The sequence below is a fragment of the Leptonychotes weddellii genome, chromosome 4 (genome assembly GCF_054177405.1).
Source record: "Leptonychotes weddellii isolate Sample4059 chromosome 4, ASM5417740v2, whole genome shotgun sequence".
NCBI classification, from domain to species: domain Eukaryota; kingdom Metazoa; phylum Chordata; class Mammalia; order Carnivora; family Phocidae; genus Leptonychotes; species Leptonychotes weddellii.
The window spans coordinates 538194-551201 of record NC_138372.1 but is presented as its reverse complement, the minus strand read 5'-3'; the positions used below and the strand labels follow the sequence as shown (position 1 = coordinate 551201).

General features: G+C 53.9%; 1 protein-coding gene across 1 annotated transcript; it reads left to right on the top strand.

The window, feature by feature from the left end:
- The first annotated feature begins 1164 nt into the window (after nt 1-1164).
- Nucleotides 1165-3226, top strand: FNDC10 (fibronectin type III domain containing 10). The gene is made up of 2 exons (XM_081817289.1): nt 1165-2472; nt 2919-3226. The coding sequence occupies exon 1, from the start codon at nt 1169-1171 to the stop codon at nt 1841-1843; it is 675 nt and encodes a 224-aa protein (XP_081673415.1). The 5' UTR covers nt 1165-1168; the 3' UTR covers nt 1844-2472; nt 2919-3226.
- The last annotated feature ends 9782 nt before the right edge of the window (nt 3227-13008 follow it).

The window sequence follows — 13008 nt, the reverse complement described above, 5'->3', positions numbered from 1 at the left end:
CCCCCCCCCCCCCCCCCCCCCGTGAAAACCGCACCTGGGAGGAGCTACAGGGAACCCAGGGCCCACAGGACAGCTGCCGGGGACCACTCTTCACCTCCCTGCCCAGGGCACAGAGTGGCCCCCCTCAGCCAGAGACAAGCCCCCCGCACCTGAGGTGTTTCTGCATCAAGTCCAGTCGGGTCAGGCGGACCCCTGGCCCTGGAGGGGTGTCCTGAGAGCCCGGTGCTCTAGGCAGGGGTGGTACTGAGGGACGGGGCGGTCTTGGGCAGGTCCTGAAGACAAGAGTAGGAGAGGGTGTGTGTCCCTCCTTCCCCGGTCGGTGCACCACGTGAACTTGTGGGAGACTGTTCCTTTTGTTCCGCCCTGACCCCCTTCGCGGAATATCGGGAGGGCTAGCCCAGGGCGTTATCTGTGCAGGGAAGAGAGGAGTAAAGGGCTGATTGGAGCAGAGGATGCTCTTGGACGAGAAGAGCGATTCAAGTTTTCACCAAAGGAATCCTCCTCTCTCCGGCGCCCCTCCCATGTGGGCGCTGTCCGTCTCTAAACCGGCGAAGGAAAGTTTCCGTCCTCGCCCTCTCCTCGTCAGGGCAGACCGACCCTTACTTTGGGTCCCCACCGCGGATCTGGAGGGGGCGGCCCGGGACACAGTGACCCGGAGTCCTGCGCGCTCCAGGCCGCTGTCTCCCCTCCCTATCGGGAGCCACGGCCAAGGGCAGTCGAGGGACTGCCCTCGGGGGCCACGACTGGGGCCTCGGTCCCCCGGAAAGCCTCAGGAAAGGCCCGGCGGGGGCGAGGAAGGGGCGGGAATCCGCCCACTCGGCGACAAAAGAAGGGACAGGCGGCGTGGACCGCGCGCGCGGGGACTGCAGTGCCGCGCCCCCGCCCGGCCCCACGCGCTGGCCGCCCCCTCCCCTTCGCGATCAGCCCTCCCGGGCCCGCGGGCCGGCGAGGGTTAAGGGGGGCGGGGCACGGGGCGGCCCCGCCCCCTCCGCCAAGCCGGGTCCGAGCGCGCACGGGGCGCGGGGGCGGGTCGGAGCGGGCGGCGGCGGCGGCGGAGGGCGCGGCGCGCCGGGGAGCGCGGGGAGCGGCGGCGGCTGCGGCGGCGCGGCCCGCGTGACCCTCCGCCGCGCCCGCGAGCCCGCGCCCCGCCGCGCCGCCCAGCCGCAGGATGCGCGCCCCGCCGCTGCTGCTGCTGCTGGCCGCCTGCGCCGCCGCCCCGACGCCGCCGGGCTGGGAGCCGGCGGCCGACGCGCCCTGGTGCCCCTACAAGGTGCTGCCCGAGGGCCCCGAGGCGGGCGGCGGGCGCCTCTGCTTCCGCAGCCCTGCGCGCGGCTTCCGCTGCCAGGCGCCCGGCTGCGCGGCGCACGCCTCTGTCGGCCGCTCGCTGCGCGCCAGCGTCCTGCGCAACCGCAGCGTGCTGGTGCAGTGGCGCCTGGCGCCGGCCGAGGCGCGCCGCGTGCGCGCCTTCGCGCTCAACTGCTCGTGGCGCGGCGCCTACACGCGCTTCCCGTGCGAGCGCGTGCTGCTCGGCGCCTCCTGCCGCGACTACCTGCTGCCCGACGTGCACGACGGCGTGCGCTACCGCCTGTGCCTGCAGCCGCTGCCGTTGCGCGCCGAGCCCGCCGCCGCCGCCGCCGCCGCCGCCCCGGAGCCCGCCGGGCCCGCCGAGTGCGTGGAGTTCGCTGCCGAGCCCGCCGGCATGCGGGAGATCGTGGTGGCCATGACGGCGGTGGGCGGCTCCATCTGCGTCATGCTGGTGGTCATCTGCCTGCTCGTGGCCTACATCACCGAGAACCTCATGCACCCGGCTTTCGGGCGCCCGGGCCTGCGCAGGCAGCCCTGAAGCACCAGGCGGCCGGCCCACCGGGGCTCTGCCTGCCGGAGATCGGCGCCCGCTCCCCACTCGTTGCTCCTGCTCCCTCCTTAGGATCTCCGCGCGGGGCCTGCTGGAGACCGGTAGGGCCCCGGCCCGCTGGGGCCTTGGAGTCACTGCACGACCTTCCTAGCCCGGCATCCGCCTCCCAGACTCCAGCTCGGGACTGGCCCTTGGGCCTGCGCAGGGGTGCCAGCCTCGTCCGGGGCTCTCCCTGCTTTCCAGAGGCCTTTCCAGGGGCCGCCAGGACATACAGCCCCTTCTAGCAAGAGCCACTGGCATCCCCGGGTCATCGCCCTCCACGTGCAGCCTGTGCCAAGTTGGAAAAAACAGGCTGTCGTCATTGCTTGGTCACCGTGTGCTCTGCCGACTCGAGGAGGCCCTTTGGAGCCAGTCCTCTCCCCACCTCACCCCAGTGGGCTTAGATTAGCGTCGTGCCTTAGTGTCTTGGGCCCACTGCTAGAGCCAGCCACCCGTCCAGTGCTGTCCGAGGGGGTCTGTGGCCCTGGCACTGGCTGGCTTCCTGGCCAGAGTGTGTGCTTCCGGCCAGAGCCTCCTGGGAAACCCCCCTTCAAGCTTTGCAGGAGCCTCAAGTGTGGGTAAGCAGCGTCTGGTGGTGTTTCCCTACTTAGGCGTCTGACATGCTGCAAACCATGATGTGGCGTGGCGGGTGGACCCAGCCTCCGATCGTCGCGTCCCGGGGCGAGTGTCCCCTGATCTTGGGGGAAGCTGGCAGTTATCCGGGGCTGCCTCTCATTTTCTTTTGTGGGTGTTGCTTCTGATGAGGGTTTTCCATGGTGAGTGCGGGCAAGTGGCTGGGAGGAGAGGGCTCGTCTCAGACAACAGTGTTGTATCCAGAGAACAGAAGGGTTGAGGCCAGCGTTGCCCAGCACACCTTGCCGCTGTGGCCTGGATCCCAAGCCTCAACCACAGCACGATGGACAGCACCATCCCACCCCTTACTCGCGTTGGCAGCCAGGAGCCCAGGATCTGGCTGGTGATGCGGCTACCCACTGGACTGAAGGCTGGCTTTGTCCCTTCCCAGGAAGACCTGAGCACCCTGGCCAAGGTTGCTTCCTGAGCCGGGCACCTGGCATCACCAGGAGGGGTAAGGTGCACTCGGCTCTCCGTGAGTCCCTGACTGACCATCCTGGACCTGGCACTTGTGGAGTCTCTGTGGCTAACCCCTCCCCACCCCACCTCCCGGCGGCCACCAGCGACCCCAGGTCCTGGCTGGTGCCCCCACAGTGCCCGCTCCCTACCTCTCTGTCTTTGCTTGGCCTGCCCCAGCACGGCGCTGGTCAGGCAGGAGCCTGGCGTCAATGTCTAAATGTCCATCATTTTAGACCAAAACCACTGTCTTGTGTGCTTACTGGGGAGAGGGGAGGGAAGAGCACAGGGTGAGGGGGGCGAAGTGGGCCCCTTTTTCCCTGTTTCAGGCAGAGGGACAGGCAATTCTGTCCACCCTCAGACCTTGAGAAAGCATCTTTCCTGGGCCTGCTGCGTTGGGTAGGGGCTGTGGGGACGGTATTTGCTGCAGTTAGAAATAGCTCAGTCTCCTGGGTGACCCAGTTGAGCTGTGACATGCGGTGATTAGGCAGCTCCAGGTGGGTCCCCTCCCCAGCCTGGGCCTCCCCGTGCAGTGCTAGAGCTAGGGAGAAGGCGGACCCCGGGCCCCTGTGGGGTGTGCACTCGACCACCACCCACCCTCCCAAAAGCCCTCACCCTCCTTGGCTGTCCTTGATATCCTGGAGCTGGCTGTGACCCTGAGGATCAAAAACAGCTGGGGCGGGCCAGGCTCTGAGGAGTGACTCATCCCTTTGGAGGGGGTGGGGCGCTGCAGTGTGTCTAGACAGCAGGGCAGAAGCGGGAGGGGTTCTTCACTCTGGCTTCCTAGGGGCACTATGCCTGCTGCAACCCCTCTTGACCTGTCGTGCACGTGGGGTGTCCTCCACAGATCGAAGTGGGAGCCCTTGGCAGCCCTGGCCTGAGAAACCCAGGCGTCTCAGCTCCTGGGTGCAGCTAGGTTCCAGGACTGGGGCCACTGTGAGGTTCTGTGAGGCCTGATCTCATCTCTTTCTTGCCCTCCCCTGGCCCCCCACCAGGTTTGGGGTCTCTTTGTGGGCTTGTGCTCAGACCAGCTGGAGCCACAAGCCTGTCCCGTCAGCTGCTCTGCAGGGCTGGTCAGCATGGACTTGCAGCCTTTCTGCTCCATAGGGTTTCATTCCAGGGGCTTCTTGAAGGACTTGAGTCCAGCTTTGGGTTTGCAGAGGTAGAGCTGAGCAGCCCTGCCCCAGCATGGTCCAGTAAGTGAGCCTGGGCTTGGGAGATGCCCTGGAGCTGGTACCCAGGCCGAGCGCTTCTGCTTTTGAGCTCACTGCCATCCTCAGAAGCTGCTCCTTCCCCCCGTGGACCACCATTCTCCCAGGGGTGCTGGGGACGCCCAGGCTTTTAGCCCACCGAGCCCACCCAGTCCACCTGAAAGACTGACTGTGTACCTGTCCAGTGGACCTTCTCCATCCCTACCACCTTCTGGAGGAGCCTCCCTCTCCTGCCCCCTTCTCTCCCTTTCTCTTCTCATCATGGTCTCAGCTCTGTGTGGCCAGTGGATGGACACACCACTCTCCTGGAGCATCTTCATGGCCTCCCTGTGCCCTGCAGCTGGGCTCTAGATGCCTCAGTTGTTGGTCGAGACTTTGCCTTTCTCCTTGGTGCCCGAAGATATTTCAGCTTACAATTTTCTGACGTGGAACAGAAACCACCGGTCTGATCCTGAAACACTGACGGGTTTCCGGGGCTGTCAGCCCCGCTCTGCCTTTGAAGAGCCATGCGGCCTTTGAAAGCCTGTTTATTCACCCGTAAAATAGTAACAGTGATGGAACCGAATGCACAGGCTTGTTGCAAAGCTTACATGAGGTCAGGCAGGTAGAGATAAGTACAACACAGCCATCGTTACTACTGTCCATGGCACCACTGGAAGTAACCTCTGGGCCGAGACCCCCAGAGCCACATCCCCAGCCTAACCCTACGCAAAATCTAGACATGTGGCCTTTCTTGAAATTCTCATTATGATGGCTTCTGTGTACAAAACAGAACTGATTCCCTGCTCTCTCCCCAAAGCTCATTCACAGCCTGTACGAACTCATGCTGAACGCCCTGTGTGGCCGGCTCTGGGGCCCCAGCAGTGACTGCGGGATGCTGACCGGCCCACCCAGACCCCTCCCCACAGCCTGCGGCAACTGCTTACTCTCCTGGTCTCTGAGGGTGAGCCCAGGTCCTCCCGCGCTGGGAGGCCATTCAGGCCTCGGGCTTCCTCAGTGCTGGCCCTTGGGAAGACCTCCCGCTCTCGGAGGCTGCTAAGCTGGAGTGGGGTGGGGGAGGACAACAAAAGGGGGCAGACAGGATCAAAGGCAAAGAGAGGAAAAGTTTCTTGAGGACCAGGTTGTAGAGCTGGCACTTCCCTGCTCATCTCAGGATTGGGTGTTAGGGCTGTTGGATCTGGCATTCAGGGACAGCCAGGAACTGCCAAGGACACTGGCCTGGGGGACTGGAGTTTTAGCCGCTTCACCTGGGTCTAGAGAGAGGCTGGGCCCCTGACACCCCCAGCCTCCCAGCTTTGCCACACCTCTGGTGCATCCATTTCTTTCCTAACTGCGGCCATTTCCTGTTTAGCTTTGATAAAAGGTGGTTACGGTTTTTATCTGTTTCTGGGCGTGGATTTCTGCCATGACTCTTTTATCTGTAGGGATGTTACTATGCTTTTCTCTCCGTAAGTCTGCGTGGGATTCAACTGCTACTCTGTTCTTTTGGTCATGTGTAACAGAGACGGGTTTCCCTAGGCTCTTAGGTGAGGAGTGGGTGGGCCGAGATAGCTTCCCTGACTTCCCAACTCTGTTAACACTGTTAAATGATGTGGGAAACAAAGGCAGAAGAAAAATTATTAAATTTCCTACTACCTACAGCCCGTTAACAGCCCATCGACAAGTCCTTGAAACAGGCAGAGTGACCTTCCTTTAGGAACTCAGCTGCCTCAATGTTGGTACTTTGCTAAGGGCAAAAGGCGGTCTTAGGCCGGCCCCCAGGACCCTGTAAATCTACTTTAACATATAGAAATTCCTTTGGAGGGACGCCTGGGTGGCTCAGTTGTTAAGCATCTGCCTTCGGCTCAGGTCATGATCCCAGGGTCCTGAGATTGAGCCCCGCGTTGGGCTCCCTGCTTGGCGGGAAACCTGCTTCTCCCTCTCCCACTCCCCCTGCTTGTGTTCCCTCTCTCGCTGTGCCTCTCTGTCAAATAAATAAAACCTTAAAAAAAAAAAAAAAAGAAATTCCTTTCGAAACTTCCTTTATCTCTACCCCCCAAGATACATGTTGGCAATCATCTCCCAAGCATGTGACCCACTGATACACATCTGAAGGGTCTCATGACTCAGGTTTTGTTAGATAGTAATAAACGATCTTTCCCAACAACAGCTAGGCCCCTCAGGATCCTGGAAAACTTGCTTCCAAAATTCCTTAGAGACTTACTCTATCCCTAACCCCCTCCCAACTTGAAAGTATATAATGGGCCACTCCTCATGACCCCACTGCAGCTCTTCCTGCCCACGGGTCCTGTCCCCGTACTTTAATAAAATCACCTTTTTGCACCAAAGACGTCTCAAGAATTCCTTATTGGCAGTTGGCTTCAAACCATAATGATTTTCTTACATCATTTTTTTAAAAAAAAGATTTTATTTATTTGAGAGAGAGAGGAGAGAGAGAAAGCACAAGCTGTGGGGAGGGGCAGAGGGAGAGGGAGAAGCAAACTCCCTACCACGCAGGGAGCCCGATGTGGGGCTTGATCCCAGGATCCTGAGATCATGACCTGAGCTGATGGCAGACACTTAACTGACTGAGCCACCCAGATGCCCTTTCCCTGCATCGTTAAACATGTGGCCTCGCGGTGTCTGGGATCTGCCTTTCCCCCTCATCCACTTTTATCTGGACTTCCTTGTCCTTTGCCCTGGTGTCTCCATCCTGCTCAGTTTGGATTCTAGTCCCACAAGTTCATTCATGCCCATCCCCTTCTTCCCTCATTAGCAACCACTCTGATGTGTTCTCAGATACATCTGTGTTTTTTTTAACTTACCTCAAAGTTCTGCTGCGATCTTTATTGTCTTTACTCAACACCACATCTGAGATTTATCCATGTTGCAGAAAGCACAGATATTTAATCGCTTCTCTCCGTCGCATAGGATTTCTAGTGTATGCACCCACCCCACTCGCTTGTCCTCACCCCTGGGAAGAACACAGGTAGCTGCAGTACTAGTCATGATTCTCCATGAAAACCCTCAATCATGCTCTTCAGGGATGTGTGTGAGAATTGAGGGGTATGCATACTTAATTTCACCAAGATTGTCAGTTTGTTCTGAATGACTAAAGCAGCTAACATTCCTACCAGCAGTGCACTTGGGTTTTTATTTCCCTAATTTCTCACAAATACTGAGTATCAGGTTTTGTTTTTTGTGGGTTTTTTTGCCAGTCTGCTAGCTGTTTAGCAGTGACCCAGTTGTATTTGAATTTGCTTTCTTCTCATGCAGGAGAGGCCACAAGTCACTTACTATTCTTTTTTCTTTTTTTAAGATTTTATTTATTTGAGAGTGAGCGGGGAGGGGTGGGGGAAGGAGAGGGAGAAAGAATCTGAAGCAGACTCCTTGCTGAGCGCAGAGCCTGAGTTGGGGCTTGATCCTACAGCTGACCACAAAATCATGACCTGAGCCGAAACCAAGAGTCTGACATTGAGCCGTCCAGGTGCCCCACTTACTATTCTCATTAGACACTTAAATTTCCCCCTGAATGAACTGTTTATTCCTATTCTTTGTACATTTTTCCATTGCTATGAATTTTTCTTCTGGATTTTCAAGAGTTCCACAAATATTCGAAATCAGCACTGTCCAGGGGTGCCTGGGTGGCTCAGTCGGTTAAGCATCTGCCTTCGGCTCAGGTCATGATCTCAGGGTCCTGGGATCGAGCCCCGGTCGGGCTCCCTGCTCAGCAGGGGGTTGGCTTCTCCCTCTCCCTCTGCCCCTCCACCCTCATGCTCTCTCCCTCTCTCCTCTCAAAAAAAAAAAATTAAATTAAATTAGCGCTGTCCAATAGGAGTTTCTGAAATTATGAAACTCTTCTTTATCTGTGCTGGCTACTGTAACAAATCACCATAAACTTGGTAAAAACAGCAGACATTTTAACAATTCTGGAGGCTGGAAGTCTGAAATTGAAAGGTCAGCAGGGTTGGTTCCTTCTGAGGGCTCTGAGGGAAAATCTGTTTCCCGCTGCTCTTAAGCTTCGGTTGAAAAGAAATCCGTAATTTTGGTGACATGAGACCTGTCGTTTTCTTCTATGTGTTGTATGCATCTTTTTGGTCTTAAGCTATCCTTGCACACACAAAGAATACAAAAATATTTTCCTGGGGCGCCCAGCTGGCTCAGTTGGTAGAGCATGCAACTCTTGATCTCAGGGTCATGAGTTCAAGCCCCATGTTGGGTGTAGAGCTTACTTAAAAAAATATTTTTTCCTATGTTTTTTAAATTGTATCTATGATTTTACCTTTTATATATGTCTTTAATCTATGTAGAGGTCACTTTGTATATGGTGTGAAGTCGAGATTCAGCTTTTTGTATCTGTAAACTGAGCCAATTTTCCTAACCCAGTGTACAAAAACAATCCATTCTTTTCCAGTATGTGGTGCCCCCATATCATTTACCACATTCCCACATTTACATGGGTCTGTTTATGGGCTATTGCATTCTGTAGGTCTGTTTGTTTTTTCCTACAATGGCACTATATTATCTTTATTATTATAACTTTAATATGTTAGTATCTGTAGGGTGGGTTTCCACATTTTATGCTTTTAAAAATGGACTTAAAGAGGGGCACCTGGGTGGCTCAGTTGGTTGAGCGACTGATTCTTGGTTTCAGCTTGGGTCGTGATCTCAGGGTCATGGGATCAAGCCCTGTGGCAGGTTCTGCACTCAGTGTGGGGTCGGCTTGGGATTCTCACTCTGCCTCTGCCCCTTTTCTCTCTCAAATAAAATCCTTTTTTTTTTTTTAAGATTTTATTTATTTATTTGACAGAAAGAGCACAAGCAGGGGGAGCAGCAGAGAGAGAGGGAGAAGCAAATTCCCCGCTGAGCAGGGAGCCCATTGTGGGACTCGATCCCAGGACCCTGAGATCATGACCTGAGCTGAAGGCAGATGCTTAAAGACTGAGCCACTCAGGCGCCCCTCAAATAAAATCTTTAAAAAAAAATGGATTTAATGAGACTTCTGGTTCCAGCCAAGATGAAGGAACAGGAACTAGAATTATTTTCCACCTGAAAACTAAAAACACAAAATATGTGAAACAACAGTTCTAAACACTGAAGGCCCATGACCCCCAAGAAAAAGGAACTGAGTTGAGTTCTAGGACTGCTCCAGCTTTCCATCTGGTGTTCAGAATGCACAGCAAGGAGGGAGAACTCGGGCAGAGCCCAGTGGTCTCTGTGAGTTGAGTGCATGGATCTGGGAGGCCAGGAGGCCAATGTGGCCGAGTTCACAGCGCAAAACACCGAAGAATAAAGAGGACACATGGATGTGTAGCTTAGTACTAACTAGCATTTGTGTGAGGGAATTATGAGGCCAAGAAAAGAACCAACAAAAAGGATTGGAGGGAAAACTCCCGGAGTTCAAGCAGGGCCAGGAGCAGCACCTCGAACAAGCAGCCAGAGTGCACACCTGCTCCTTGGGGCCTAATAACACGTCATCAGCTGTTTGATATTGCTGTGCAGTTCACTGATGCTGTTTGTTTTTATCCTTTCTTCTGTTCCGCTTATAGGTTCTCTTTGTACATCTTCAATATCACCAACTTTCTCTTCCGTAATGTCTAATCTACCATTATTTCCACCCAGTGTATTTTTCATACAGATATTTCAGCACAAATCATAAAACAAATTGATTAATGTAGTGTATCAAGCTTAAGAACTTTTGTCCTTCAAAAGACATTGATGAGGGGCGCCTGGGTGGCTTAGTCGGTTAAGTGTCTGCCTTTGGCTCAGGTCATGATCCCAGGTTCCTAGGATGGAGCCCCGCATCGGGGTCCCTGCTCAGCGGGGAGCCTGCTTCTCCCTCTCTCCCTGTTCGTGCTCTCTCACTCTCTCTCTCTCTCAAATAAATAAAATCTTAAAAAAAAAAAGACATTAGGGCGCCTGGGTGGCTCAGTTGGTTGAGCGACTGCCTTCGGCTCGGGTCATGATCCCAGAGTCCTGGGATCGAGTCCCGCATCGGGCTCCTGGCTCAGCGGGGAGCCTGCTTCTCCCTCTGACCCTCTCCCCTCTCATGCTGTTTCTCTCTCTCTCTCTCAAATAAATAAATAAAATCTTAAAAAAAAAAAGACATTAATGAGAGGTAGAAGATACTTGTAAATTACATATCTGGTATATATGTGTGTGTATATATGCAAAATATAGAGAGAGCTTGAAACTTAATAACAACATGATGATAAATACATAAATGGTTCAGGCACTTCACCAAAGATGTAGAGATGGCCAAGAAGCACATTAAAATATGTTCAATTTCATTAGTCATTAGGTAAATACACATTAAAACATTAAGACACCGTAAGATACCAGCTATTAGGATGTCTAAAACTAAAAAGACTAACCATACCAAGTGTTGGTAAGGCAACTGCAACTGCTGGTGTGCAAAATAGCACATCCACTTTGAAAATCGTTTGGCAGATTCTTCGAAAGTTAAATATGCACATAAACATGATCTCATCATCCTACTCCTAGGTATTAACCCAGGAGAAATAAAACAAGCTGTCCATACAAAGACTCACATATAGATGGTCAAAGCAGCTGTATGTGTAACAGCTAAAAAGTGGAAATCCAAATGTCTGTCAACAGAGGCCCACACATACGATGGAATACTTTTCCATAATAAAATGAACCACTACTGATTCATGCAACATCTGCTGTACAAGCCAAGTGCCTCCACGGGGACAACAGCTCTAAAGCAAAAAAGCCATCTCATCCGGAAACAGAGGCCTGAGGCCTTTAGAGCTGCGCCTGTGAATGTGGTGATAAGAGGAACAGAGGGCTAAAAAGAATGTTCAGAGTCACAAGAACTAGCTGAATGTGGTGTTGGGAGCACAGGAAGGCCAGTGGGAGAAGAGAGGGAGAGAGAGTAAACCTTCTTCAAGTTGGTGACATTTATCTGAATCTCAACCCCTGGACTAAGACTTGAGTTTGGGGGCTGATATATGCAGAGGTAAGAAAGGCATGACATAGGGAGTTTTCAGTTGTTGGGCCATTAAGTTCCAAACAGGGAGTAGGAAGGAGGTAAGAGAGCTTGGTACTGTTGGGACCACAATGCCTTTGAATTCAGGTTAGTATGTTCTGAGCACACTGGGGAAGCCATCAAGGTGTTTTTTGTTTTTTTAAGATTTTATTTATTTGACAGAGAGAGACACAGTGAGAGAGGGAACACAAGCAGAGGGAGTGGGAGAGGGAGAAGCAGGCTCTCCGCTGAGCAGGGAGCCCAATGTGGGGCTCGATCCCAGGACCCTGGGACCATGACCTGAGCCGAAGGCAGACGCTTAACGACTGAGCCACCCAGGTGCCCAAGGTGTTTGTTTTTAAAATGTGAATAGCTCTAGTATTTGTTGTGAATGTAAAAGAAAATACGTGTTCAGGGGTGCCTGGGTGGCTCAGTTGGCTAAGTGTGAGCTTTCGGCTCCGTTCATGATCTCAGGGTCCTGGGATCGAGCCCAGCATCCAGCTCCCTGCTCAGCAAAGAGCCTGCTTCTCCCTCTCCCTCTGCCCCTCCACCTGCTCATGGTCCCTCTGTCTCAAATGGGTAAAAAAATTCTTTTTTTTTTTTTTTAAAACATCTGGTTTTATTTATTTTTTTAATATATTTATTTATTCATGAGAGACAGAGAGAGAGAGAGAGAGAGAAGCAGAGGGAGAAGCAGGCTCCCAAGGAGCAGGGAGCCTGATGCGGGACTCGATCCCAGGACCCTGGGATCATGACCTGAGCCGAAGGCAGACGCTTAACCGTCTGAGCCACCCAGGCGCCCTGGGTAAAAAAATTCTTAAAAAAAAAATACACGTTCATCATAAAAAACTAAGTCAAGGAATTAAAAAAATATATAAAGGACATTCAAAGCACCCTTAATCCTACCACCCATAAATACCTGCCACCCCAAATTAACATTTTGGTGGTGTTTTTTTTTTTCTTATGTTCTGCATATATTCAAATAGAGAGCAGGCAGGGAAAGTGTCCTCAATCCTTCTGATTCACCCTCGAACCCCCAAGTCCTTCCAAGTAAATGCTTTCTTGTTGCAGTCATGTACTGTCCTCCCCTCACCCCAACCCCGCTCCCACCAATTGTGTCCAGCGGTCCTGCAAGATTCCGACAGCCTAGGGGCGCCTGGCTGGCTCCGTCGGAAGACTCTGGTTCTCAGGGGCTGTGACTTCCAGCCTCATGTTGAGTGTAGAGATTACTTAAAATAAAATCTCAAAAAAAAAAAAAATTCCGAGGGCCTCATTCTCAGCTTTTTTTCTCCCTGAAGACAGGAGCAATGACAGGAAACTTCAGTCACAGTAAGGCTGGTCCCTCACCACCTGACTTCTGCGTGTCGTATCTCCTCTCCAATAGGGAGCTTCTCCTCCCTCGCGCCAATCGTCACGCCTAGCCCGGAGGCAGGTATTCAAAGAGCAGCCGCCTTCACGTCCTCGGTTCCAAGCATCCCACTCTACCACAGCGTTCTTCCACTCCAGTGGGATCTCGAGTCAACGCACGGAGTGCCTTTCCACTGACGCCATCCTCTCACGTCCGGATTTCTCATCTTACTCAGTTCTGAGCCCACGGTGGAGCATCGCCTTTCTTTTGCCTCCCGTCCCCCTCTGTTGCGCTCCCCTAGAAAACACCAACTCACTGCCCACTCAGCCTGGACCCCGGCGGCTGGGCATGGCTGGAGGACAAAGCCGGGTGCGCTCTCTCACGGTCATACCACGACCCTTTATCTCAAGCCCCCAGTGCCTCCAAACCAACCCGAGGTCCTAGTCCATTTGCTCTCCCACCCGGGGGGTCCTTCACTTCTCTCTCCAAAAGCTTC